General features: G+C 37.9%; 1 protein-coding gene across 1 annotated transcript in view; it reads left to right on the forward strand.

The window, feature by feature from the left end:
• Plc21C (Phospholipase C at 21C) overlaps positions 1-26,915 on the forward strand; it is a 68,921-nt gene that overhangs the window by 27,809 nt on the left and 14,197 nt on the right. Inside the window, exons 4-17 of the mRNA XM_019050569.2 lie at positions 10,227-10,364; positions 13,369-13,502; positions 16,289-16,373; positions 17,359-17,459; positions 17,861-18,177; positions 18,467-18,783; positions 19,611-19,824; positions 20,291-20,473; positions 21,012-21,221; positions 21,514-21,833; positions 22,672-23,019; positions 23,681-23,951; positions 24,439-24,554; positions 25,703-25,794. Of these exons, the coding sequence (XP_018906114.2) occupies positions 10,227-10,364; positions 13,369-13,502; positions 16,289-16,373; positions 17,359-17,459; positions 17,861-18,177; positions 18,467-18,783; positions 19,611-19,824; positions 20,291-20,473; positions 21,012-21,221; positions 21,514-21,833; positions 22,672-23,019; positions 23,681-23,951; positions 24,439-24,554; positions 25,703-25,794 (2,846 nt within the window). The remainder of the gene's footprint in view (positions 1-10,226; positions 10,365-13,368; positions 13,503-16,288; positions 16,374-17,358; positions 17,460-17,860; positions 18,178-18,466; positions 18,784-19,610; positions 19,825-20,290; positions 20,474-21,011; positions 21,222-21,513; positions 21,834-22,671; positions 23,020-23,680; positions 23,952-24,438; positions 24,555-25,702; positions 25,795-26,915) is intronic.

A 26,915-nucleotide genomic window follows, 5' to 3' on the forward strand; every position in this document is an offset into this window, starting at 1 on the left:
AGGCCAAAATGGAGGGGGTATCCCACCCTACCCTGAGAGTCCACCTCTACATCAAAACAAACTCTCCATGCAAAGATAGGGAGCAAATACATTAGCAGGGTTGCCGTGTTTTCAGTTTTGGAGTCCCCAAATAAAGTGGCAGCCCTGTCAATATATTTGCTCCCTATCTTTGCACGGAGAGTTTGTTTGATGTAGAGGTGGACTCTCAGGGTAGGGTGGGATATCTCCTCCATTTTGGCCTCAACTTGAGAGCTTTTTTGAGCTTGGGAGATGATTTCAGAGAAAACCAGTGGCACCATCGTGTTTCTCGCGAACTTTTACATAAGAATCAATGGTCAAATCGCAAATTTCTTACACATGCAACATCTCCATCGGCGGATCTACCGATTCATCGCAAAGTATCACGACATGTAGTAGTGGTCGGCTATGGATACTATTCCATTCAAAGCTATGATGAATAATCGATTATTAAAGTATCTACATCATTTTGCATATCAGTGGGTAAGAACGATACGGCTTGTCGAGTCCGCAAACTGACAATTTCACAAGTCTAAAGTTAGCTGCAGGTGCTTGACACGAAGCCATTAAACAACAGAATAAAAAGAAAGCAAGAAAAAAAAACTGACAATTTTGCAAGATGAAGAAGAAACTTTGCCATTCTTGTAATTTTGAAGTCAGATTTGCAATTTTCTAATACATTATAGCATCATTACAGCGTTCTCGTGTGGAATTGAAAAAACTAAATAAATTCATGAACTCGCGTATTTTATACCGTAGATTTAAGCAAAGTCGCTACCTAAGTTTCGCCAAAATTGTCACTCAGGCAATATCGTTCCATAGGGAGGGTATGGATTCAATCGTCATGAATTGATCGACGTGAACTGATGGACTTCGATTCGATCGACAAATTACTAAAAAACCAGTGTCGATTCGATCCACGTGAATCTGTCGAAAAATAAAAGCGTGAGCCGATCGACGTAATTTGATCTAAAATAATTCGATCAACAACCTTCAATCGATTGAAAAATTCGTGAATCAATTGACAAACTCATATAGCGGTCGACAGAACCCGTGAGACGATTGACAAAACCTCGTGAGACGATCGACAAACCACATAAGTCGATCAACGAAGTCATGAATCGGTTGACAAATCCGTGCATCAATCGACAAAACCGTGAATCGATCAACAAGATTACGTAGCGTGGTGTCAACGATTACGGTGTCAACAAACAGTTCTGCTAAGTTTCTGTTGACACCATGATCACTCAAAATTAAAAAATTCTGATTTTTATGAAATCTGATCACGGCGTCAACGAGCACGACGTCAACGAAACTCAAAACTCAAAAACTTAAAACATCTTTCAAATTTCAAGTCTTGTTTTCCTTGTGTTATTTACTCAAACCTAACCTAATCTAATCTAACCTAACCTAACCTTACAAGACTTAACCGATTTGCACAGAACTTAACTTTCCGCGACCTTACTCTACCTAACTTTACTTAATCTAACCGACATGTCCTGACCTAAACTAACCTAATCTAATTATAAGTGACCCAAACATCTCCTGTACACTAAATTTTCTAATTTTACTCATAAGGAAGATATTTTTCTGTTTGTTGACTCCATGATCGTTGACAACATGCTCAGGGCCCATTTTTGCGTTTTACTGCCTGAGCACGACGTCAACAACACTATGTAACGTTACCATCAACAGAACCGTGAATTGATCGAATCGGTGTAGGTCGGTTCACGCTTTTATCTTTCCATCGATTCATGTCGATCGAATTGACACCGGTTTCTTATTAATTTGTCATTCTATTCACGATCGGGTCACGTCGATCGATCCACGCCTCACTGGTAAAAAAAACCTCTTGGTTCAAGAGTGCATGTTTCTTGTCGCCGGATTTAAGAGTCTGGACTCTTGTTTCAATGCAAAATCCGCTTGAAACAAGAGTTCAAGACTCTTAAATCCGGCGACAAGAAACTGCTCTCTTAAGTCAATGCAATGCAGCATTGGTCCAAGAGGTTTTTTTACCAGTGCTTTATCTCTCCATCGATTCATGTCAATCGAATCGACACCGGTTTTTTCATAATTTTTCAACCGAATCGGTGTGGATCGGTTCACTTCGATCGAATCACGTTTTTATTTTTCGATGGATTCATGTCGATCGAATCCATCTCCTAGTTCCTCCGCCCTCGATATACGATTTCGCTCGATCCTTCGACGAACAGTGTCGCGGAGGGATGACCCCGCGATTGAAGACGCCAGTGGCGAGGCGTGAATAGTCGACTTTCGATACTTGTCCATCTGAAGCTATGGTAAAGAATCGATTTTTAAGGTGTCCGTTGCGAAAACCCTATTTATCGATCCTTTTTCATAGGTATAAATGGCAGATCAATCGATATATCGTCACCTTCCAGGCAAAGTATCACAAGCGCCATGCGACGTTTAAAAATTTCCGCCGCCATTTTATTTCTTTACTGAGAAATTGTTGGTTGAATCTGTTTGGAAATTTCACTAAATTTTATCGGCAGCACTAAGAAAATTCAGTGAAATTTTCGGACAGTTTCGTCGAACAATTTCTCTGTAAAAAAATAAAATGGCGGCGGAAATTTTTAAACGTCGCATGGCGCTTGTGATACTTTGCCTGGAAGGTGACGATAACGCGAAGAGAACAAAGCGTTATCGGACGTTAATCAACGACGAGCACAACGAGTCGAAAGTAAAGTGAGGACGTGCGCAAACGGGAAATTCTGCCGGGAAACGAATAGGAAATTACGCAAGAAAACAGAATGTAATCATCGGTTTTATTCGCCCCAACACCAATCGCCCCCCCCCCCCACCCCGCCCCTCGTCCCGCGGGGCCCACCTGAGTATGATTGCCTCGCCTTCAACTTGAAAGTCATTTCCAAACGCCATTGTCGTCGCGGATGGATCCGGGTTTTCAGATCGTCCTGAAATAGCAGCGCTTTGCATGCTTAAATGGACTGAATTTTGCAATTACGAACTGCAGTTTCTGGATCATCCGCGAAAACACTTGTGTTCGTAGGGAAACTAATGATGCATACGCTGTTTCTAAACTCATAGCCAAACATTTTGGTTCCTAATCGATAAGTGAAGCCCGTATTGGAGCACCTATTCTGCCGTGCTAAGGAAAAACGCCGTATGAACCTTCAGGCGTTGCCAAATTTCCACTTATGAAATACGAATTTACTGGTAAACTTATGAATATTTTTCTTCCAATTTTTCAGATAATTTTGTTCGCAATTTCACCTAAAGGTCCTGAAAATTTTAAGGAAAAGTATTCATAACTCTCGTCAAAAATTAACATTTCATTGAAGGAAATTTGGCAACTCTCGAATGTTCATACGGCGTTCTTCCTTAGCACGGCAGTATTTGGGATGAGTGCGAACATGTCTGTAGAGTTCGTTTCTTTTATTCACCTTTGTTCGTTTTTTTTTTTTTTTTTAACATTTCTTTTAAAATATAACCCTCTTAGCAGTGGTGATTTTGCAAGTTGGCAATATCGTTTATCCTCAATTGAAATCCGTTTGAAATGACGTTTTTAGGTAAGATAATTTGCCTCACCAAGAGTCAGGTTGTTCTACATACAATTAAATGGAGGAAATACAGTGTTGCCAACTTTCAAGAATCGCCACTGCCTCTTAGCTCATGATTCGGCAACCATGGATCCAAGGATCCTGCCGTTTCCATCGAAGAAGGGAAAATGGAGCGATCCTATTGGTTGAAACGATTGGTTATTTTTATACCAAGGGGAAAATTTTGGACTAATTGTAAGTAAAGGCTCTCTCGTAGGTTGCCGTACGTTTAGTCCTCTATCCATTACAGTTTCCACCAATATCGCTCCATTTTCCTTTTGTCTTCTTTGTCTGCCGCTTTGTCTATAGATTCCAATAATCAGGCCGCAGGGATCCAGGGATCAGGAGCGGCTGCATCATACGCTATCGCAACAGGGACGCTGAATTCGTCGCCTCTCTGACTTAAGGGCGTATAGCTTGTGTCACACTATGTAAATACTCCATCAAAATATCAAGGTCAGGTGTTGTGATTGGCTTATTTGATGACTTGGACCAAGCACAGCATTTGACTTTGACATTTTGATGGAGTATTTTGATAGTGTGACACAGGGTTATCTCTATTTTTATATTAGCCCTAGGAAGTATAGACTGATACGAAACACAGGGCTCATGTGGAGATTGAGGTACGCCCTTACGTCAGAGGATCGACGAGGTGAGAGGCGAGAAAAAATGATGAGGAAAATGAGGAGAGGAAAATAAAAGAGAGAAGAAGATGGAGGATATTGAGAGAGCCCATAAATTGGCACAGAGAATCATTTAAAGATTGAAATGACTCCAAAGTTGTAGCTTCCATTGCCTCAAAGTTTACGGGTTGCTCCTTGAGATGACGAAAATGAATTCATGCCCGTGAGAATATCGGGACCGGCTCTGACAATTTGAGAGTTTCATCTTTGAGTTAGTAGAGAAATTGTGAGAAGAATGAAGCTTGAAGATTGTGGAGGCTTCTTTTGCCGGCCATAGTTTAAAATATTTACTGAAAATCACCGGCATGGGGTGAGGGCTACGGCTACTCCCAACCAAATTGTTTTCAATTAGGTTAGGAATATAGCGAGGGCTAACGAACAATGCCGCCTATCTAACAATTTTGCGGCATAAAAGAGTCAGCTACTTTGCCTTCGCCGCATTCTACAGTATAAAATACACAAGCTGAAGATTTTAGTTTTTCCCAATTCTGCAGGGAAACGCTTCAATGAAGCTATAGGTAATACAAGAGAAAATTGCAAATCTAAAATTAAAATTTCAAAAATGGCAAAGTTTTCTCTTCGATCTGCAAAATTGTCAGTTGCGGATAGGCGGTATTGTTTGTTAGGGATCGATAGGTGATTGCTCATCAAAAGATTGTATATTGATTGTATATTACGGTAAAACTCTCAAACAACGTATCTCGTTTGCGGTGTTTTAAAGTCTCCGCTCTCATTTGATTTTATTAAAGGAGAACAAATTAACATCATTACTTGGAGTTTTCACAGAATTTTCTTCGCGTAGAGTTTTGGATAAATGACGTTGATAAGTTTTCCATTTAAAAAATGGAGCATGGCAGGAATGCTGCAACGTCGCAAATCAAGATACGTGGTTTGATGGTTTCGTGCCTTCGATGTATTAGAAGAGGCACTAAACTTTTGGTGGTGCGATAATCTTCAGATAAAAGTCAAACTTTCGATTTGATCTCGTGCTGATATTGGAGGTATCATTTATTTTGAAGATTAAATATGAAGATTTTTAAGAAAACTTTCAGTCGGAAATGCTCGGACGTATAGAAAATGAAACCATTTCTACCTCTACACAAAACACAGTTGCAAACTGCCAAAGACCACGAGAGGTATCGTTCGACACTTTCAAAGAAAAGAAAAGGAATATTCTATCTAGGGTGCAGTGACGTGGCGTGCTTTGCGATCTATCGATATTTCCCCATTTGAAGCTGTGTAAATAATCGATTATTAAAGTGTTCGCTGCGAACACCTTGTTTATCGATACTTTTCCATAGGTTTAAATGGCCGAAGAATCGATATATCGCAAACCACGCCACGCCACTGCTGGGATGGAAAAATACCGGGAATTGCCTTTAAATTGCGTTGACTTCCAATGAAAAAGTACAAAAGCTGTTCCTAAAAACAGGAAACATGCTGGAAACCCCAATAGTTGGCTTGTTTTGAGGAAACCACGAAAGATACTAGAAAAAAGTTTGCAGGAACTTGTAGCCTATTTTATTAGCTTTTTGAAAAGCCCTCATCGAGTTCATTTGACAAGGAATCCGTTTTTTTCACAGTGGTTTTCGGTGACGTGTAGAAAAAGAACCTCTCGGAGTTTGCAAGTTATTTTCCCATTCTCTTCCATCCGGTGGGGTTGTAGCAAATGTATGAAAATGAAGCAGTGGAGAGCAGAGACGGAAATTGAAATTTCACGTGAAATTTTATGAAATTTCATAAGGCTCGAATACATTTCTCAAAAGTTGAAATTTATTAATTTTTAATACATTTATTAAAATTAAATTAATTAAATTTATTGAGCAAATCAATCGACGTATCGCAAAGCACGCCACGCCACTGAAATAAAGGTTATAACTATTCAGACGCAGGGTACGACATATCTCGAATACGCTGAGCTTTGACCGCACTTACTTCGATAGCTTTCATGATAACTTCATTAGAAAAGTCCTAGCGTAGAGCTAAAAGGTTGTCAACTTAATTACTCTAAAAGTTGCTGTGTCCGCACACAGGGACTGGAGCTGGAGAATGAAAAAATGACTCGAAATTTCCGAAGGGTCCTTTTAACTCGTCACCGAAAAATTGCCGCAGAAAAGCACATTTACAACCGAAAAAGTTCAACGAGATCTCTTTGGAAAGCCAATAAAATAAACTAAAAAACCCCATCAAACTGTACTTTGATATCTTTATCCCTCCATGGCGTGAATTAATTTTAGGTCTCGGATTCTGAGAGGCATAAATCCCGGCTGTAGCTTTCGTAAGGACATGGAGTCCTAAATTTTTTCCTCCTTCGGGTAATCATTTTTCCCAAAAGAAAACACTGAAAAAAATTTGCAACATCATGCCACAGGGAAATAGTTCAATTTTTGAAAACTCAAAGAAGAAGAAGGTTCAAAAAGGAGGCAAGTGTGTAATGCCGCTTGAACAGTCTTCATTTTTTTATTTATTTATTTATTTATCTATTTATCCATTTATTTATTTATTTATTTATTTATCTATCTATCTATTTATTTATTTATTTATTTGTTTATTATTTTATTTATCTATTTATTTATTTACTATTCATTCACTTATTTTTTTTTCAATTTGATTAAACACGCAAACCGTCTTATCTTCATGCAACTACGAAGAATGGAATGGAATAAGTAGCGTATTTTGTCATCACAGGTGGAACCCGAACCAACATTGAAGGCGCTATGGTTTTTTTGATGACTAGGTCTGGATGCAACTATTCGTGTTCTTAGGATGCCCGCGTTGCATCACCGAAAATTGCAGGCGCTCTGGCTTTTTTGATGACTAGGTCTGGATGCAACTATTCGTGTTCTTAAAATGTCCGCGTTGCATACACAAAAAATCGCAGGCGCTCTGAGTTTTTTTTAGGGCACAACGTGGTTGCGGTCGTCCGCTCTCAAAGGTTTTCTACGCTGCATTTACAATCGTGTTTACAATGAAATTCTTAGAGTTCGAATTAGCCGTGTTGCATCGCGGCAGCGTTGCCAGCGGTTCCAAATGGTGCAATTTTTCAAGGATTTCATCGTGAACACGATTGTAAAGGCAACCTAGAAAAGCCCTGAGAACTAACAACCGCAGCCATAAGTTGTGCATAACATTATGATAACCAGAGTGCCTGCAATTGTTTATGTATGCAATACGGACTTGAGTTCGGACTACGAACAAAATAGGCCACTCGTTGCTTTCAGTACCTCGTCGTTGTACGAAGATTGGGTGTTTTGAGTTTTTAATCAAATATTGAAAAAGGAACGAGTAACTGAAGTGAAGTTTTAGTGTTCCTTGAGGTTGATTCTCTGTTCCCACGGTCCTGGACATAGTTTGACTCACAATAGGCGGGTAAAATAAGATAGGTCTTGGCCACTTTGTACAAGTTTAAACCATCAAAACATGATTCTATGTCTAGCGGAACTGGCCCATTGGAATGAAGAAGTCAGGTTGTCTATCGGTCTCCAAAAGTCCCCAATGTCCCCGATATCCCCGTTAGTCCCCAATTTTCTTGTTCAGGTCCCCAAAAATGACAAAAATCGTCCCAAACACCGGTATTTTCAAATTTTTCCCGCCAGTCTCGGCGGCGCGGTATAACTAGGAATAAAAAAAACTGAAGTGTTGCTTGGTTTTTCGTATGATTTCGTCGGTTTAACATGATTTGTACAACCAGTCGTGTAAAATACGCCTTTAAACGCTCTAACTAGCTCCATTTCTCTTACTATTTCGGGGAAAAAGTCCCCGATTTTTTTTTTAAAAAAAAAACTCCCCTTAAAGTCCTCGGAAGTCCCCAATTTTGGTTTTTCATACTTGGTAGACAGACACCCTGGAAGTCCACATCGTTCCATGAAAATATTTTACCAAGTATTTAACCATACATATTTTTATGTTTTTTTAAGCAACTTCTAATCAAGGCTCGTTCGGCGTTTTTCTTCCGCCGGACAGGATCCTGACTCCTCCATCTGAACGGATGGCGAGGGGGGGGGGGGGGGGGGGCTTTTCTCCCGTCTTAATTTCACGACGGACACATACTCGGGAAGGAGGGCGGTCCGCCGATGATGGGGAACCCGAGATGGCTCGCGAGAACAATAGCGAAGTTTATTTTCGGACGCTCGGCTGAAATCGTCGCTCCTCCGACTCGACGCCGTATCTCCGATCCCTCACGAGCCCCGGAATGCATCAGTGGCGTGGCGTGCTTTGCGATGTATCGATTGGTCTGCCGTTCAAACCTACGGAAAAAGATCGATATACAGGGTGTTCGCAACGAGCACCTTAATAATCGATTTCTCAGCATACCTTTAAATGGGGAAATATCGATAATCGATCATTCACGCCACGCCACTGGAATGCATAGGGACACAGGGCTCACGTTGAAATCGAGGTACGCCCTTTCGTCGGAGGAGCGGCGAAATGCCGCGGCGCTTCGCTGCGGCGGCGGCAGCGGGGACAAAGTTGGAGTGTGAAACTATTTAAAAGCCGGTGCGACCAGATTGCAAGTCCTACCGCGTTGCGGAAGAGAGCCGCAAGTGCATTTACGTATGAGCCACGTTCAGCATATGGTCGTATGTGTCGCGGGGCTCAACCTAGAATGCACTTACGGCTGTTTTCCGTTGCATGGCCGTTGTCGTGGAGCGCGGAAACGCCGAACCAGAAATCGGAGCCGGGCCGCCCGATATCAACCCGGTCGCGAGTTGCCCAGTCGAGAGAGCTCCAACCTCGGGAATTCAATTAACCCGCGTCAAACCCGTCGTCCTGAGTAGTAACGTCGTATGAGCCTGCAGACGTTGCCGAAAACGTCCAGACGTTCCTCTGATAAAATATGAATGGGTCTGTTGCGTAGCTCACTAAGAGCTGAAGGAAGGGTTCGTCGTATCCTAGACGAAGGTGCGTAACTCTATTTTAAGGTTGCAAAATTGACTCGAATAATCCAATTTTGTTCAAGAATGTACCAACGATATAGAAACTATAGATTGGCGGTGGCCTACGAAAAAACGTAACACACATGGAGCGGTCGTTCGATAGGCGGGTGGGTAGTGGAAATGGCCGATTGCTATCTTCGTCATAACCTCAAATACATGGAATCTTACGGGAGTTTTTCGAATAAATGATTTAGCGTTGAAATTTTCATCGTAAACGCACTTGATGAATGGCTAAGTTCCATATCTGGACACAGATTTTCAAATAGTTGGTTCTTTTGGTGCCGCGCTGCTGCATTGTGTCTGGCGCAATGCGTGGAGTATTCATGCAGTCTTGTAGGCGCTATGCGTTTCACGCCGACCGCTGCTGACCTCACTGTGTTTGACGGAATGCGTGAAGTATTCATGCAGTCTTGAAGGCGCTATGCGTTTCACGCTGACTACTGTCGACCTCACTGTGTTTGACGCAATGCGTGAAGTATTCATGCAGTCTTGTAGGCGCTTATATGCCGACCGCCGCACCGAGGACTTCTCCTTCTCATCTCGAGTCCTCGTCATCATAGCTTGTGCCGCGCCGCTCCAGGCCAAATTGGGAGTTTTGTTTCTCTCTTAAGTCGACTAATTAAAGGTGCTCTCTTGTATATCATCGATAGACGACAAAATTAGAAATTACTGTACTCTCAGGAAATGAGATTTTGTCGCCTTTTCTCGTTTCTAATTTTTTTTCTGAATCCGATTTTTTTATATCTACATTTAAAATAATTGCAAAATTGCCGCCCTCTAAATTTGCCGCCATGGGCCGCGGCCCGTGTGGCTACCCCCTAATCCGGCCCTGTATAGGACACACACACGCACACCCTCTCTCACACACTAAGCTTTCTACCAAACGGAATAAGGGGCCTTCAACCCTATGCTTGTTAAACGGAGAAGTTGTTTATTGAAAGGCGTGAGAAAGTATAAAAAGAAGTCATGTATTGGATAATTTTAAATATTTGTTTTCTTTTTCACAGGATTCCAAACTCCGGAACGTAGTAGCAATGGGCGCTCAAGACACTTTGGAGGAAAAAACCTTGACTCTGTGCTGCGGTTCGGATTTTGTGAACCTCAATTTCATCAATTTCTGTTGCAACAAAAAAGAAACTGCTCAGGTAGGTAACTTAATGTCTGCCCTATACTTCCTTTATCACTACCCTAAGTATTATTCCAAGTTGAGAATCGTGCAATTTTGAACCCTCTTTTAGCGAATCACCTGTAGAAAGTAGGCACCTGGAATATTCATGGGGCCAAGTACACGAAAAGCCACTAGAGGCAAAACGTCTCTGTCGTGATGGTTTATTAGACTTCTGTGCACTTAAACTTTCGAAAACTCAGCAGCTATAATAACGGCGTTTACTAGAATCAGTGGCCACTGTCATCTCAGGTTCATCGCTTTACAAGAAATTCCAGCAACATTTTTCGAAGCACTCTTGAGACAATTCTTTAAAATCCATGGAAATTCTACAAAATGTTTCAAGATGTTGTGTGGCGTGGTTTCCTTGTGAAGATAGAAAGCATGAGAGGAACTTAGACAGTCTGTCGTGTTAAGTAAAAATGCCGTATGAGCATTGGACTGTTTCCAAATTTCCCCTCAGAGAATGTATATTTTTGAAGAAAGTTATGAGTATTTTTCCTAGAAAATTTTAGACTTTTTAGATCAAAGTACGAACAAAATCTTCCGAAAAATCGAAGGAAAAATATTCACAAATTTCCCTGAAAATTCGTGATGCGTCGAAGGAAATTTGGCGACGCCTGATGGCTCATGCGGCGTTCTTTCTTAGCACAGCAGTGGTGTGAACTGCCGCAGGTTGATTACTGAAATTGATAGACAAAAGCTGTGGACAAAAGAAAAATGGAGCAATCCTATTGTTCAAAGCAGATATTTGCAATGGATAAAGGAGGTGAATAATAGATTCACTACTGGAAACCCAGGAAAGCCCCCATAGGTATTCTATCACTTGCCCCCTTGGTCTGTTACAAGCACTCGTTTCAATTAATAGAATCACTTGATTTTTCCGTTGTCCTCTCTGTCTATTGCTTTGTCTACCAATTTCACTAATCAGCCCACATGACGGTGATTCTGGTTGAATTATTCAATTTTCTTCTCAATATTAAAACTTAGAGCAGCCTCTGCACAATGCACTGATACTTTAATTTGGTTGAAATCTTTTAACTACATTATTAGGATTATAAGTATGAAAACCACACCTGTCATGAGGTTAAAGGTGACTTGGTATAACTACACCCCAATTTTAGACTACCTGATTGGTTTACAGTTATACTCCGATCATCCGATGATTTGTGGTGAGGGCCGTGTTGGATATTGAAATAGTCCGATAACCAAAACCACTGATCGAAGACTGAAAAATGGCGTTTCAGCTCTGTAACCAAAAAGCACAAACCTAGTCAGTTTTCTTTCGGCTTTGTAAAACATAGTTATTTAAATGGGAAAAACACAAATATAAAACCACACATACCCACTCTAAATTTCTGCACCAAAAAACCGGGTTTCGTCATCTCGGCTACCTTTTTTTGACCAGAAACACAATTTTGAATGCCTATACTATATCTACTTCTGATAACTGAAGCATTGTATAGTCAATAATCGGAATAGTCGGATGATCAGGACATTGCTGTAATTGTATATTCTTCAGTGTACCTAAGAATCCTCCGAAATAACTGCAATTAATTTTAACAAAAAAAAAAAAAAAGTCCTCTCACAACTGCATCACACTTTTTACTCCCTAGAAAATCCCTGTTTTCAGGGAACTTCCCTTCATTTTAATTTTCCCAGACATTTATATCACCTGATACATTGTAGCTCAAAATTTAATCAACCATGAAAATTAAACAAGTGGTTAATCTGGGGGAAGAGAATGGAAGAATTTATCCTGTCTTTCTTGATGAGTTTGAAACAGCATCGTGTCTGAAAATCAAACTTTATCTCAGCTATCAATTTAACTAGACCTCCCTGCTTTCATTTAACATTTTAATATTTCTCTCGGTTTTGATGTATTCATAGGGATTTTTTCCCTCCACTCTCTCAACCACTTTAAAATTTTCTCATGACCTTATCCTGAATGCTTCGCACTTGCAAAATATTAAAATCTGGTGCTATTATCATTTTTGGTTTGGGACGAGATAAACCGCATTTAAAGAAGCTATTCTGAAAATACTAAAGAACGTGAAATTTACTCATATTGCTGATCAGATGTAACCAAATCAGGTCCTATTATAGCAGCAGCTCAGTGGCAGCAACAAATTATTAAAAGTATCTGTTGGTGTTTCATTTTGAGGATCTTTTTCCAAGGCTTAATTTTTACTTGAAAATGAAAATAATTTTTTTCTTTCTCTCAAGACAATCACTAGTAGGCCAAATAATGGCTTTGATCAGAAATGTATTTAAGTTCGCAATAAATCTTTCAGTTTCTTACGTGTCAGCAGGTGAAACTAGTGGCCTTAGATTCATCTTAATCATTTTCCCTTTCACTCTGTAGTCATAAAGATCTACGTAAGCCTAGCTTGCTTCAACCAACACATCATTTAATACGATAATAATCGTGGAAAATCTTCTTGTTCTGACCCATACTGCCGTGCTAAGGAAAAACGCCCTGTGAACTCGCGAGAGTTTCTAATTTTCTACTGTAAAATTTTTATTTCCGAGCAAAGTTTCGAATTTTTTTTTGTTTAAATTTTCAGATAATTTAGATGTGATTGCGAATAAAGTTTTCTAAAATTCTGGGTGGAAAATATCCACAGATTTTCCTGAAAATTTGTACCTATTTTATCGAATGAAATTTGGCGACTTCCTCAGCAAGGCAGCATAACAACCCTGTAAATGATCAATACATATAAAACATGCACGTAAACAAAAAGAAAAGAACTCGAAGCCCCACTCAAGTTACAGTAACTTACAATGCAAATGTATTAAATAGTTCTAAATCAAGGCATGCCATTCCGCTCCGAGTTTTAATCTCAATACCATTTGAGTAAAATCTAGGCCCTTTAGTGTTTGAATTAATTGATCAACCCTGTACATTCTTTTAACTTTTCAATGATACCTGTAGTTAAACCGTGTATTTCACCCGTATTTTGACTTTGTAATTATAATTGTAGTTATGGACCGACGAACTCCTGAAAATAGCGTTCAACCTGGCACTCCTCAACAGTTCTGCCATTATGTTCCTACGAAAATCGCACGTTAAACTCACTTTAATGCTTGATAAAGCCGGAAAAATACCTGTGAAAAAGTAAGCATTCCATTCCTCCTTACCTTTGTACATTTTATGCCAATGGAGAATTTGCAGGTGTCTGAAATTTGATGAATTTCATGTTTTAATGGAATCTACCGGTTGGACTGAGTATAAGAATATCCTTAGTTTATAAATTGAACGATTATCGGAAGAGATATCACAAAATGACTTAATTAGCCAAAATGTATGTTTTTAAATAGGAAATGCCGCCTGATGATGTCACAATTTTTCTTTTTTAAATCTATTTTTTTACTCTTTCTCAAATCAGAAAAAAAAATATTAAAAGTTTTGCGAACTTGGACTTAATTCTCTCAGATGAGGCAGTAATATTGCATCACGCAAATTCTCCATTATTTGATTTGATTATTAGTGGCGTTGCGTACTTTGCGATTTATTGATTGATCTGCCATCTAAACCTATAGAAAAGGATCGATAAAAAGGGTGCTCGTAAAGAACACCTTAATAATCGATTCTTTACCACAGCTTCAAATAAGGAGTATCAATAATCGATCATTCACGCCTCGCCACTTTTAATTATCCCTTTTTCTCCATTTCCTCTTTGTTTTACAATAAAAATGGTGAACATCCCTCAAATAACTGCTCGAGTAGGTAGACCTGATTTCTTCATAATTAAAGTAAAGCACCTCAGTGTTGCGAAATTTCCTTTCCTTGTAAGTAATTTTTACTCTTGATTGTTCCACAACTTTTTGAGAAGTATGTATCCACACTCTGCCACTTTTGAAATATTCATTCATGTCTCAGCTCTCAATCATGTTGAGCTTGAAAGAACGAAAGAGGGCTTGAACTACAATATCTGGCTCAATTTAAAAACAACAGCTATACCAGCAGTTTCCCTATGCACATTAATGTTTTTACAGATGAGCGAGAAATTGCAGTTCCTACGTGCAAAATGCAGTCCGATTATTCTGCCGTGCTACGGAAAAACGTAGTATGAACTTTCGAGTGTTGCCAAATTCCTTCCGATAAAATACTTATTTTTGAGAAGAGTTCTCCAGTTTCAGATAATTTAGAGCCAATATTGCGAACAAAATTTTCTGAAGAATTCGACGAAAAATATTCCCATATTTTCCTGAATGTTCATTTTATCAAAGGAAAATTGGCAACTTCTGAAGGCTCAAACTGCGTTCCTCCTCAACATATCAGTATTTTTTAGCTCATTAATGGGACTACATTTTGAAATTGGGAACTGCAGTTTCTAGCCCAACCGTAAAAGCACTCATGTGCACAGGGATACTAATGGTAAATACATTGTTTCGAAACTGAGCAAGATATTGTAGTTTTACATTGTAAAATGCAGTCCAACTATTGGGAAAATATTTGATCAAACTTCTTACGTCCTTTCCATCATGGTTGTAAATCGTCAGAGTTTCAGCGGGTTTTTTTGCTGTCTACCTCTTCATGGAGCAGTGCGTCCGATAGGTTATTTCTTCCCCTTCCTGTTTGTTGCATGACGTTTTTTATCCTTACTCTTGTATCTTGCCAGCCAAACAAAGAATTGATAAGAAAAAACAAGAAAAAATGAAAGAAAGCCCTCCTTTCAGATCTGTTCATTTGATAGATGCGCCATGTGCGTGATCAAACGCCTCAAATATCTTTGGGATGGCTCAATGGATTTTAAGTGTGTCACAATGTGAACCTGATTTGCTGACAGCAGTAACATGATTAGCTAAAGATTGTCATGCTTTGTATTTTACTTGAATAATATCTATCAGAATGGATAAAAATATGTCATTGGTGTGCTGTGCTTGCTGTACGATTTTAGTGTTTGATACCAATCGATCATATTCTCGTTGAGCACATGACAAGGAACCTTGAGCAGTAACTCGCCATCGTTCTTCCAAGTGAAAAACACATATTATTCATCATTTTGATGGCACTAATCTTGATCTTCTTGCTGTCGACAAAAATATTTTTTTGCCTCCTAATCATTCAAAATTTTTCTTCTGAATTTTCTAACTCCGATTTCTCAAAGAAGCTTTCTTTTTATAAGGTGCTTTTCAAGAATTGGGAAATTTTCAGGTGTCTGAAATTTGGTGAAAATCATGTTTAAGATGAAACCACTAAAATAACTGAGCACACGGATATCCTTGGTTATTTAATTGAACAATTATTGGAGGAAAAATACCTGAATCTGCTAAAATACATGTGTTTAAATGAGAAAAATATACCGCCTGATGACGTCATAAGGCACAACATGTCTCCATTTGATAATCTATTTTTCTACAATTTTCCCATAACGGAAAGAAATAATGAAAAATACTACGAACTCAGCTCATGAAGCACTCTCAGATGAAGCAATACAATTTTTGTGTGCGAATTCTCCATTCTGCCTGAACTCATTGGAAATGTTTTCCAATGAGTGACTATCTTTATTCTGTAAATACCTTGTTACTATATAGCTGCATATGCTTAATGACTTGAGCACTTGTGTTAAATTATTTCTCTTACCATCCATCTGTTAGAAAAAAGCCTACAGACAATGATTAGAAACACCCTTATTGATCAATTACTGTCACTTTTATGATTTTGATGCTTGATTTTCACCTCTTTTTTGCAGTTTTCACTTTATTTTCCCAGAAAGTATTCAGTAAGTTTAGCCTGGAACCAAGGAATTTTTGAAAATTTTTAAGTAACCTCTTCTTAGCTCTTTATTAATTTTTGAAGGTCTATACCCAGTGATCTGGGTGATCCTGTGCTTTTTCAATGTTTGATTTCTTAACTTTTAAGAGTCGATGTTTATAGTCGTTTCAATTTTTTTCCAGCATTATCAAAATATTTGCTCAAAATAAAGAAGATCGTAAACGGGTGGAGAAAGCCCTGGACGCAAGCGGGATTCCCTCTGGCAAGGTACAGCTTTACTTCAACTCATAAATAAGACTGTTATATGAAACAAGACGCCTAGCATACACACATCTAAATCCCTGCGTTTTCTTTGTTTAGAATTTAGATTACGAACAGATCAGGTTTTAAAACTCTGTCATTGGTTTTTTCAGTCAAATTAACCTGTAATAGTTTAATAACTGAAGCAATTGATACATGTAAGCAAGATAAGTATAAAAAGAGCGTTTTGAGAGCAAAATTTAAGTAAAGTTCGTAGATTTGATAAATTCTTACTTCCAAACATTAAAAACTTGAGAGGTTTTCATCAAACAGGCATTCAATGAAATGCCTGATTTTTCTATTTGCTTGCGACACAGATACCAATAACACTTCTAAAAAAAACAAGGTTACTGTAAATTATTATGATTTATAATTAAGCTGTCTCTTTAAAGGAGACCAAAGTAATTGATGAGCTGAAATCTTAACTCAGTTTTTCAAATGTTCTGAAGATCAATACTACAGGTGTGTTAGTGCCCAAATAATTCACACATTTTTGTTATTCCTAGAAACAGATTTAACTTGAGGAAATAATATTCTTAATAAACTCACTTTTTAAATTCTTTAATAAAACTGGACAGACTTCAGCGGAAGCAGAATCAGCTTAACTACATCAGACATCGCCTAATTTTCTATGATGTTTATTTCTTAAATAGAGAACTAGGAAACACTGAAACTTAAAATTTCGCAAGTTTACTCGCCATATTTTAAGGTAAATTCACAGACATTTGAAGGTGTTATGTAGTCACATTCTCTTTTTAAGAAACAAAGCATAAGAGAAAATTAAGAAGCATTAAAAGCAATTAAGCTGATTCTGGTTAAATCCATCTAATGATGATTAATATTCTGGTTATTTTTATTGTGGTCAATTATATTCCCACCATCCCCCCCCCCCCCCACCCAACTGTATCCATGCAATATATTGATGATTGTTTCTTGCATTCTTGTCTTTCAGAATGATACAGTCAGCGTACAGAAATTTCAGTTTGAAGACTTTTTCAACTTCTACAAAAATCTAACGCAACGCACAGAGGTGGAAAAAATCTTTGAGGAACTGTAAGTGTCAACGCAACAATAATTATTAATGTTGAGAGAATACCAAAAGCGCTTCTGAGAATTCCTCGAGTAATTTATTTTGTTAGAACATCCAAATTGATGCTCAACTTACTTTCAGGTCTTCATCTGAGCCATCAGTTTGATGTTAATTTCTATTTCAAGAAAGATTCTCTACCAGTATGATTATTGATAATAAAGAGAAATTTGAACAAAGAAATGTTAGCTCTTTTATATTACAAGTAATCTTCTGCAATCTCGTTGATTGTGAATGAGAGAGGTGTCAAACATTATTGACACTTTATCTATCACTGCTGTTTAAGTATGTGACCTTTTAAATATTCTACAATACACTTTTTTAACTCTTCGAAGATGCAATTTGTAATATTTCACATGTGTTTCAGTTGCGGTAATTCAAAGCGGAAGCTGATGTCTGCTGCCCAACTTGTAGAATTCCTGAATCATACTCAACGAGATCCTCGCCTGAATGAAATTCTGTATCCGTACGCGGACACAGAGCGAGCAAAAGATCTTATTGCTGAATACGAAACAAACAAATACAATGCTCAAAGAGCGCAGTTCTCATGTGATGGATTTTTACGGTATTTAATGAGTGCAGACAATCCAATAATGTCAGAAAACAAGCTTCAGTTGACAGATGACATGGATCAACCTTTAGCCCACTATTTTATTAACAGCTCTCACAACACGTATTTGACTGGTAATTATTATTTCTTCTTATAATTAGGTACAGTTTAAGAACGCAAGAACCAAAGAAACCCAGTAGCACCTAGTAGTATTGAAAATTATAAGACGTGCTTTAACTTAGACTGATCCAACTCAAATAGTACCTATAGAAAATGAAGTGATGAACACTAAATAGCAAAGGAGATACACTGAATTCATACAAGTAATTTTTCTAAAATAACTCACTAAATTTTAAGAATTTTAGAATTTGCTATTTTTTTTTTCTCTCTTTTTTTTCATCATCATTGGGATAATTTTTTCAGGTCATCAACTGACTGGTAAATCATCCGTTGAAATATATCGACAGTGTCTACTAGCTGGTTGTCGGTGTGTGGAGTTGGATTTTTGGAATGGCCGTACTGATGAACCTGTGATAGTGCACGGGTATACATTTGTTCCTGAGATATCTGCAAAAGAGGTTATTGAAGCCATTGCGGATTCAGCATTTAAGACGTCTGAGTACCCTGTGATCCTGTCATTTGAAAATCATTGCAATCCACGCCAACAAGCAAAAATAGCGCAATACTGTAGAGATTATTTTCAAGATATGCTCCTTGAAGCTCCACTTGACTCGCATAAGGTATTCCTTTATAGTGTAATTTCTAATTATTTAAACCGGAATTATTTCTGTAACATGAATAAATTTCCAGATTTTATTTGTGAAATTCAGACTTTAATTACTCATCATTGTCATTATCATTTCTTGTCCGTCTGAACTATTAGGAATAATTTCCAAGACAATAATTCTTAGGTTGTAGAGAATCAAGGTTTAAGCTTTCGGAAAAAGTCAAGATAAATTTTCTGTTTGTCGGAGTTTTTTGCCAACGTGTGTTAAAAATTCAGCATAAAGCTGAAAATCTCAATACAGAAGGAAAAAGCTCATATGAGCCAATATAGCTCATATTTCTTGCCACCAAGCTCGAGAGGTCGTAAAAACCAGTCCGAGACTTGGGCAAGCGGACGCTGCTCAAGTCTTAAGAAATTCAGGAGGCTGCACTGCACTGAGGATTGGCCCAACAAGGCCGAAACGCGTCTGCAGTTGCTTTCCTGAATGGACGTAACTAGGGTTGCACCAAACAGCATATCTCTGTGAGGGAAAATGGTGCTCATATGAGCTTTTTCCCTCTGTATTGAAATTTTCAGCCTTCTGCTGAATTTTCAACGCACGTTGGCAAAAAAACTTCAACAAACTGTCTTACAACCCGTGCGTCCACCACAATCAGTTTGTATAAATTTTCTCCCAAAAAATAAGGTTCCCTTTTACAGATCCAGTCTCAAATTTTTATTTACAATTTATCAGCAATGCATTAATGACCAAAATGGAACTCGATTTTTTTGTGCAAAGTATATCTATGTAATATAGAAAACAATTGAAACTTAATCACTGCTGTGCATGCACTTTTTTAGCTTGAGCCTGGAGTCCACCTTCCGCCACCGTCGCTTCTCAAGCGTAAAATAATCATCAAGAACAAAAAGAAGCATCACCATCATCACTCTCATCATCACAAGAAACAAGCAGAGAACCCCGATAATGCAATGAACAATGGTGACATCACAGCAACTTTATCTTCAACTCACCAAGACAGTCAGGATTCCCAGCAAGGGCCTGTTGATGATGAAGGTAAGTTTTATAGAATAATAATGATAAGTTGCATAGAATAATAATTATATGACAATAAAAGTTATTTCCGGCGGATTTTAGGCGCGCTTAGAGCTGTAATATTATGATGTAGATTATAATTTTATAGAGGATAAGTTGTTTAATAGTCATCAGAAAGCATAGAAATGACACCGGTCTTTTAGGATAGTTCCAACACGAAAAATAAATTTAACCATCAACTAATGTCAACTCGTGTCTAATTCATTTCCTTCAGACGATGAATAGAAGTGAAATTATCCTAACACTTGGGTCTCACTAATTTCTTTTGTTCATTCCTGCAATGTGATGTACCATTTTGCCCAGACTACGAAGTTAAGATGCGAATCGCACCATTTTGTATCAGTGGGTACTGGGTGTCATGGACAATCTTAATCTGTATGCCTATAAGTTCATTTTTACTTTTTGTTTCATTTTTCTCTCCGTGTAGAAGATGATGAGGAAAGCAGTAGCGGAGATGATGAAGAGGATCTAAGTGAAGTAGCCTCAACTGAGAAACCAGCTGCTGCTGAAAAAATTTCAGGATCCAAAGAAACACAAGCAGGAGCTGAAATTTCTGCTCTAGTCAACTATATCCAACCAGTTCATTTTACATCATTTGAAAACTCAGAAAGTAAGTATGTAGTAATTAATAATACTTGTTTTGATTGGTATTATTCCCCCTTTTTTTCTTGTATTATTAGTTTAGATGTCCTCCGTAAAGTTATTGTTTGTTTGTCAAGTGTGTCCAATGAAATGATCGAAGTCAATATCTGAAAATGATTTCTTATTATGATGCTCTGGGTGGATACATGACTTTTAGAAGAGAGGACCTAGAAAATTATCAAGTTTAAGTGGCAAAATATTTAACAGTGGTATTTAAAGCCATGATTTGAATGAATCAGGAGAAGTTGTAAAAATTTAACGTGGCATGGTCCAGGATTTGCTTTCAAACCAGGTGTTCCTGAAGTTGAAGAGGAACAAGTTCCAGGGATTAAGGAAGTTTAAAATAGCTTTTTTGACTGAAAATAAAAGCTTTAAGGAAACAAACTATTTTTATTGGCCTGAAGTTTATGTTGTCATATGAGGCTATGACACAAATTCTCTCGAACAAATCGTTTTCTTACAGTCTAGGTGATTACTAATGAGCCCTTTTTCGTTTTAATTTCCAGAAAAAAATAGGAATTATGAAATGTCATCTTTTGATGAAAAGCAAGCAACAACATTGCTGAAAGAAAGACCAATAGAATTTGTCAACTACAACAAACATCAACTAAGCAGAGTTTACCCTGCCGGAACAAGATTCGACTCGTCCAATTTCATGCCGCAAGTGTTTTGGAATGCTGGTTGTCAGCTAGTCGCTCTCAACTTCCAGACGTTAGGTATTAATGTTTTCTAACTAATTAGCTCTCCTACTAAATATCTGTGTAGAAAGACAAGTAAATAAAAGAGTGTGGTAGAAAATTCCCAATGGCTTAATGCATCATCACATATCAACAATGCCCTTTCATAATACTAATGTAAAGATTGGTATTCTCCATTTACGTAAGAGTTTAATTGTTTCTGAAATTAATTATTCTTGAAGATTTTCATATTTTCTTACACTTTACCTGCCTTCCTCTTCTTAGTTCTGAATTTCCTTTTATCTTAAACATTTTTTCCTGTATATTTCAGACCTTGCAATGCAGCTGAATCTAGGAATTTTTGATTACAATCAAAGATGCGGTTACCTTTTGAAACCTGAGTTCATGAGAAGGAGGGATCGAAGGTTCGATCCATTCGCAGAATCCACAGTAGATGGCATAATAGCTGGAACAGTTTCTGTTCATATTTTGTCAGCTCAATTTTTAACAGACAAACGTGTTGGTACATACGTAGAAGTTGACATGTATGGCCTTCCAGCTGACACAGTTCGTAAAAAATTCCGTACAAAAATCATTCCAAACAATGGTATCAATCCAATTTATGATGAAGAACCTTTCGTCTTTAAAAAGGTAAGAAACATCTCTGGAGAAAAAATGTTTTTCGCAAGGATCCGCATTTATGTTCTCATTTTCATTTTTTCGGTAGGTCCTATGTTGCGGGCTTTTGCTTTGACAATTGGACTTCATTTTGGAAGTAGGAACTACAATTTCTGGCTCATGGGTAAAAATACGTACAGCTATGGGGAAACTAATAGTACATATATTGTTTCTAAACTAATTGTAAGCTAGAAGTTATAATTCCTAATTGCAAAATGAAGCTCAATTGTTGTCGATTTTTGATATTTTAAGGCAAGGATGTGGGTCTAGTTTCACAAGGCCAAAGACACGATCCTTAAGATGAAGAGCATCATGCTTCATCAATGGATCCATCGTTTGTTTGATGCAAAAGATGGTTCCAAGTGCCTCTATTGAAGGTGTATCAAAACGTGTTGTGTTCTGATATAAACAACAAAACCTAAGAATTTATTGCAGTGAAAATAATCGGATATAATTGACATTTTAAATCTTTGCTCGTCCATTGTCAAAATTTTCCTTTTGGGTGGGACAACTCAGGCAGAAATTGGCGAGTTTCAAACCATAGTTTCAGCTAATTGTCAAGACGTCAGATGACAGCCCTTTCTATTGGCTATGAATGTAATCAGTACTCTGCAATCGGTTTTTTGGAGAACCTGCCGAAAGTGCCTTCATTGTTCAGCCGTGAGATGCAAACGCACTATTCAAGGATTTGTTTATTGACTGCTTTGGCCTGGGGCGGCCAACATTGACGGATTCATTATGACCATGTTGGTAGTGAACAATTCGAGTTATTCAATGCTTGAGTAATTAATGAACTCATTGTTTATTTCAGGTTGTGCTACCAGACTTGGCATCAATACGAATTGCAGCATATGAAGAATCTGGCAAATTCATTGGTCACAGAGTCTTACCTGTTGTAGGACTGTGTCCTGGCTACCGCCACGTTTCCTTACGCAATGAAGCTGGTCAACCCTTAGGCATGCCTACTGTTCTCGTCCACATCGTAGTTAAAGATTATGTTCCACATGGACTTTCTGATTTTGCAGAAGCACTGGCTAACCCTATCAAATTCCAGTCGCAGTTGGAGAAACGAGCTAAACAACTGGCTGTGCTCACTGATGATCTCACAGAATCCACCATGACATCAAATAGTAGCGGGTCTCCCTCTGCCAACCGCCAGGTTAGGCTTAATTTGTTTTTTTTTTTAAACTCCCATTTCCACTAACAAGCTGCATCTTATGATATTTAAGATTAGGATATTTATTTGAATCACAAAAAGTCAGTTTTCATTCATCGTTTCATAGAATCAGATCAGGATATTTTGTTCATTTTCCAGAATATGAGCCAGGTGCTGGATTATTAAATCTATGTCCATATGATCAGAGACATAGCCCTACCTCAACCACGCAATATACCTTCTTTGGTGTCTTATCATGCTGTATTAAACTTTCAATAATTGGCCTGCTGTTGGTCCACAGGGTCTATATCTCCTCCTTAACTCATTTTTGGAATAACAGCTCGCTACTGTAACTAGAATTTGTTATGAGCATGACAAAATTTCTAACTTTGAAACTCATTTAATATTTCCCAAACTTATCCAACAAAATCGAAAATTGAGGCACTTAGCACTTTATTATGTACTCAGATAGAAACTAGCCAAAAATATTACTTACAATTCTCTAGTTTGCATACCAGTTAGTTTGCTAATTTTGATACTGGATGTAGGACATTCATTTAGTTTATTGAGGTATGAAACAGTTTTATTGACTCGACAATGATGTCTCTTGATTGTTGTAATGTGATTTGTTCGTACGTAACCATTGGATAATTTTTCATTTCAGGCGAGTGGAGATGAAAGCAGTTTATCAAAACAACAGCGATCCAAGCTCCAAAATTCATGCCCTGATCTCTCTCTACCAATCGTTGTTCCCACTTTGCAGAGGAAATCAATCGCTCCCTCAATGCTCATATCCTCATCTGAACAAGCAAGTGTTACAGATGAAGAATCTACCAACAGTTCAACGGCTCCTATGGAGTTGCCTGCAGCTCACCTGCTTCCGAATAAAACCTCCCCTAAATTTACTACACAGCAATGTTCTTCTTCAAGTTCGTGTAAGTATTTAAGAATCAATCACAGATTATTTACATTGTTTATATTTCAAAATAAAAAAATTTGACTTGGAAGATCCATTCCAAAAAATCGATGGTGAAACTGCAGAAATGCGCATCTTGGTTTCCGACACTGCAGACTTGGTGTCATACTTTATTTTCTAAATGGTTAATAAATTACCAAACATCATTTCTTGAAAACTTCGCCATTTTTTTTTCTTTGTGTGTGGAATATTCTGCGAAAATTTCAAGTCATGATATTTGTTTGGTGTCCTTTTAAAAAATAAATTAAGAGCAGAGATTTTGAAACACTGCAATAGAAATCTGTATTTTTGCAGTTTCACCGTCGAAATGTAGTTCTGCTCAGTTTGGTTTTCCTTTACTTTTTCCATTCTTTTTCTTGAATGACAGGTTATTTACCTGAAGCACTTAGCTTTATGTTAAATATAATGAAATTCACTCCTTATTGTACGTTATTTTGCTTTTCTAGTTTCCGAAGAACTGGTTGCTGAACCTCTGGAAAAATTGATGGAGTACAAGCCTGTTCGAGAAAAAAGACTGGAACTTGAGAAAAAATTGGAGAGTTTAAGGAAGAAACATGAAAAGGTATCGTATTGCTTCCTAATATTCCTTTAGAGCTATTTCACCTTTCTGTAAACGAGCTTTCAAGAGCAAGCAAAGAATCATTGTGGAAGTTACTGGTACAGGTTCCTCGCCGATAAACTACATTTAAGCCAATGCCATCAGGAACAGATGGTCATATCAGAATAGGTGCAGCAATAACTCTGTGCACTCCAAACTCTGTTATACTGTTGCCCCATATCAATGGCCAAAGTTCAAAACCAGGTACTTCTATCGCAGCGTTTAAAAATGTCCACTTCTATTTTATTTTTTCGAAGAGAAACAAGTTAACTTTTTAGCTTAAAATTTATAAAGATTGTTTCTGCTGGAGAAGAAATATCAGGAAAATTTTCAAGAAATTACGTTGTCTTGTTTTTTAATGAAAAAATAATTAATCTTATAAAATTTGCAAATGGAGATCTGTGGTCTCGCTCTTCAGCCATTGATATGTTTGTCCTTTGGATTGTCGAGCCTCTAGTGTAGACATAAATGGTTTCGGTTCAGCTCTGAGAACTCAAAAAATTCTAGTAGCTACTGGTGAGAGTCCTCTTATTATTGCTGCCTTAAATCAGAAGTGTTTTGAAGTAAGAGGGAAGTTTGTCCTCTACCAAAAACTAACCACTCAATTCCATGCGTTTTTGAAAAAAATTGGCGTTTGGTCAATGGTAATCAAGAAATCTACGAAGAGACTGGATACACCACTATGTGCACGTGATTTCAATTTTAGAGGTTTAATTATTGAATCTATTTCTGTCTACTCAGTCTATTCTATAACTGTGAACCTATTTTTCAAAGGTAGAATTCAAATGAAAATTGCCCGTATTTAAATAAAGAGGAGCTATCTCCATCATGACATGGGTGCAGAGATTGATGAGAATACATGCATGACAGAGCCTGTGTTGCGGTGTAGCTCGTTTTCTTTGATTTGATTAATTCCGGTTGAATAAAGATAATTTTTTTGCATTGAAAAATTTCCAATCCCGAACCAGTATAATTAAGTATGAAGGCCAATTCTATTTTTTTTATCGGTGAATAGAAGTTGAACTGCAACCTCTGATTCAGAGCTTTGACTCGTTCAATGTTTATTCCAACTTATTCTCTCCCTTCTCTAATTTATGATTATTTTCTGGCAGGAGAGAAACAGACTCACAGGAGATCCAGAGAAGACGAAAAGTAAATTTCATATGGGCAATAGGCTAGTCAAAAGGTTATCAAATAAGAATATGTAAGTATTAATGCAACTTCTTGTATTAGTTTTTTGCCAGACAAACCCTTGTACATTGTTTGGATTACCTCTTATATTGATATCACTACTGTGAAATTACAGCTGATGATCTTACTAATCTAGCTCTCATATATTGATCTTACTGTCAATCCACCAGTAGAGCTATTTTTCAATCGACCACTCAAATCTTATTTCCATTGATCAGTTGAGGCGACTGTCAATCGACCGGTCGAATCTTTTATCAATTGACTGATCAAATCTTTTGTCGGTCAACCTGTCGAATTGGTTGTCGATCAACCATTTCTGTGAATCAGTTGTTCATCAACCCGTTGCATCTTCTGTTGACTATTTTAGCCAAATTGTTGGTCAATGTACTAGTGGAATGGACCGGTGATAGCCCAGTTAAATCACCTGTTGAAAAACCTGCCGAATCGACTGTTGATAGACCTGCTGAATGGGCTGTTCATTGACCTGTCAAATCTTTTGTCAATTATTCAACCATATTTCCTGTCTATGGATCAGCGGTATGCCTGTCCGACATTTCCTTGTCCTAAGCGTATTTCTCGGGTGAAGGGTGAAGCTACTACCTCTCAAATTCAGTCGCCATCTTGGATTTGGGGCACCCTCTTTGACCGGGGTTTTTTTATGACTGCATGCTTGTAATGTGCGACTAAAGTGATATAAGAATTGAAATCTAACTTGTCTAATCACATAAAATCCAAAAAATGCTCCCTCCTACCTTTCAAAATTGGCAGCCATCTTGGATTTAGGGTACCCCCTTTGAAAAGGAGGCCTTTATGACTTCATATATGAAATTCACAACAAAAATCTTATCAGAATTGATATCTGATATTGATATCAGATGTCTGATCACGTAAGAATTTAAAAAAAACACCCTCCTGCCTTTCAAATTTGACCGCCATCTTGGCTTTTGGGACACCCTCTTTGACCGGGGGGGGGGGGGGGTTGGTTGGTGGGGGTGTTATGACTTTATATATAATGTGGGTGACCAAAGTGACATTGGAATTGATACCTAACTTGCCTAATCACTTATAATTTCAAAAAATGCACCCTCCTGCCTTTTAGATTTGGCCACCATCTTGGATTTAGGGTACCCCCTT

Source organism: Bemisia tabaci, chromosome 4, assembly GCF_918797505.1.
Source record: "Bemisia tabaci chromosome 4, PGI_BMITA_v3".
Taxonomy (NCBI): domain Eukaryota; kingdom Metazoa; phylum Arthropoda; class Insecta; order Hemiptera; family Aleyrodidae; genus Bemisia; species Bemisia tabaci.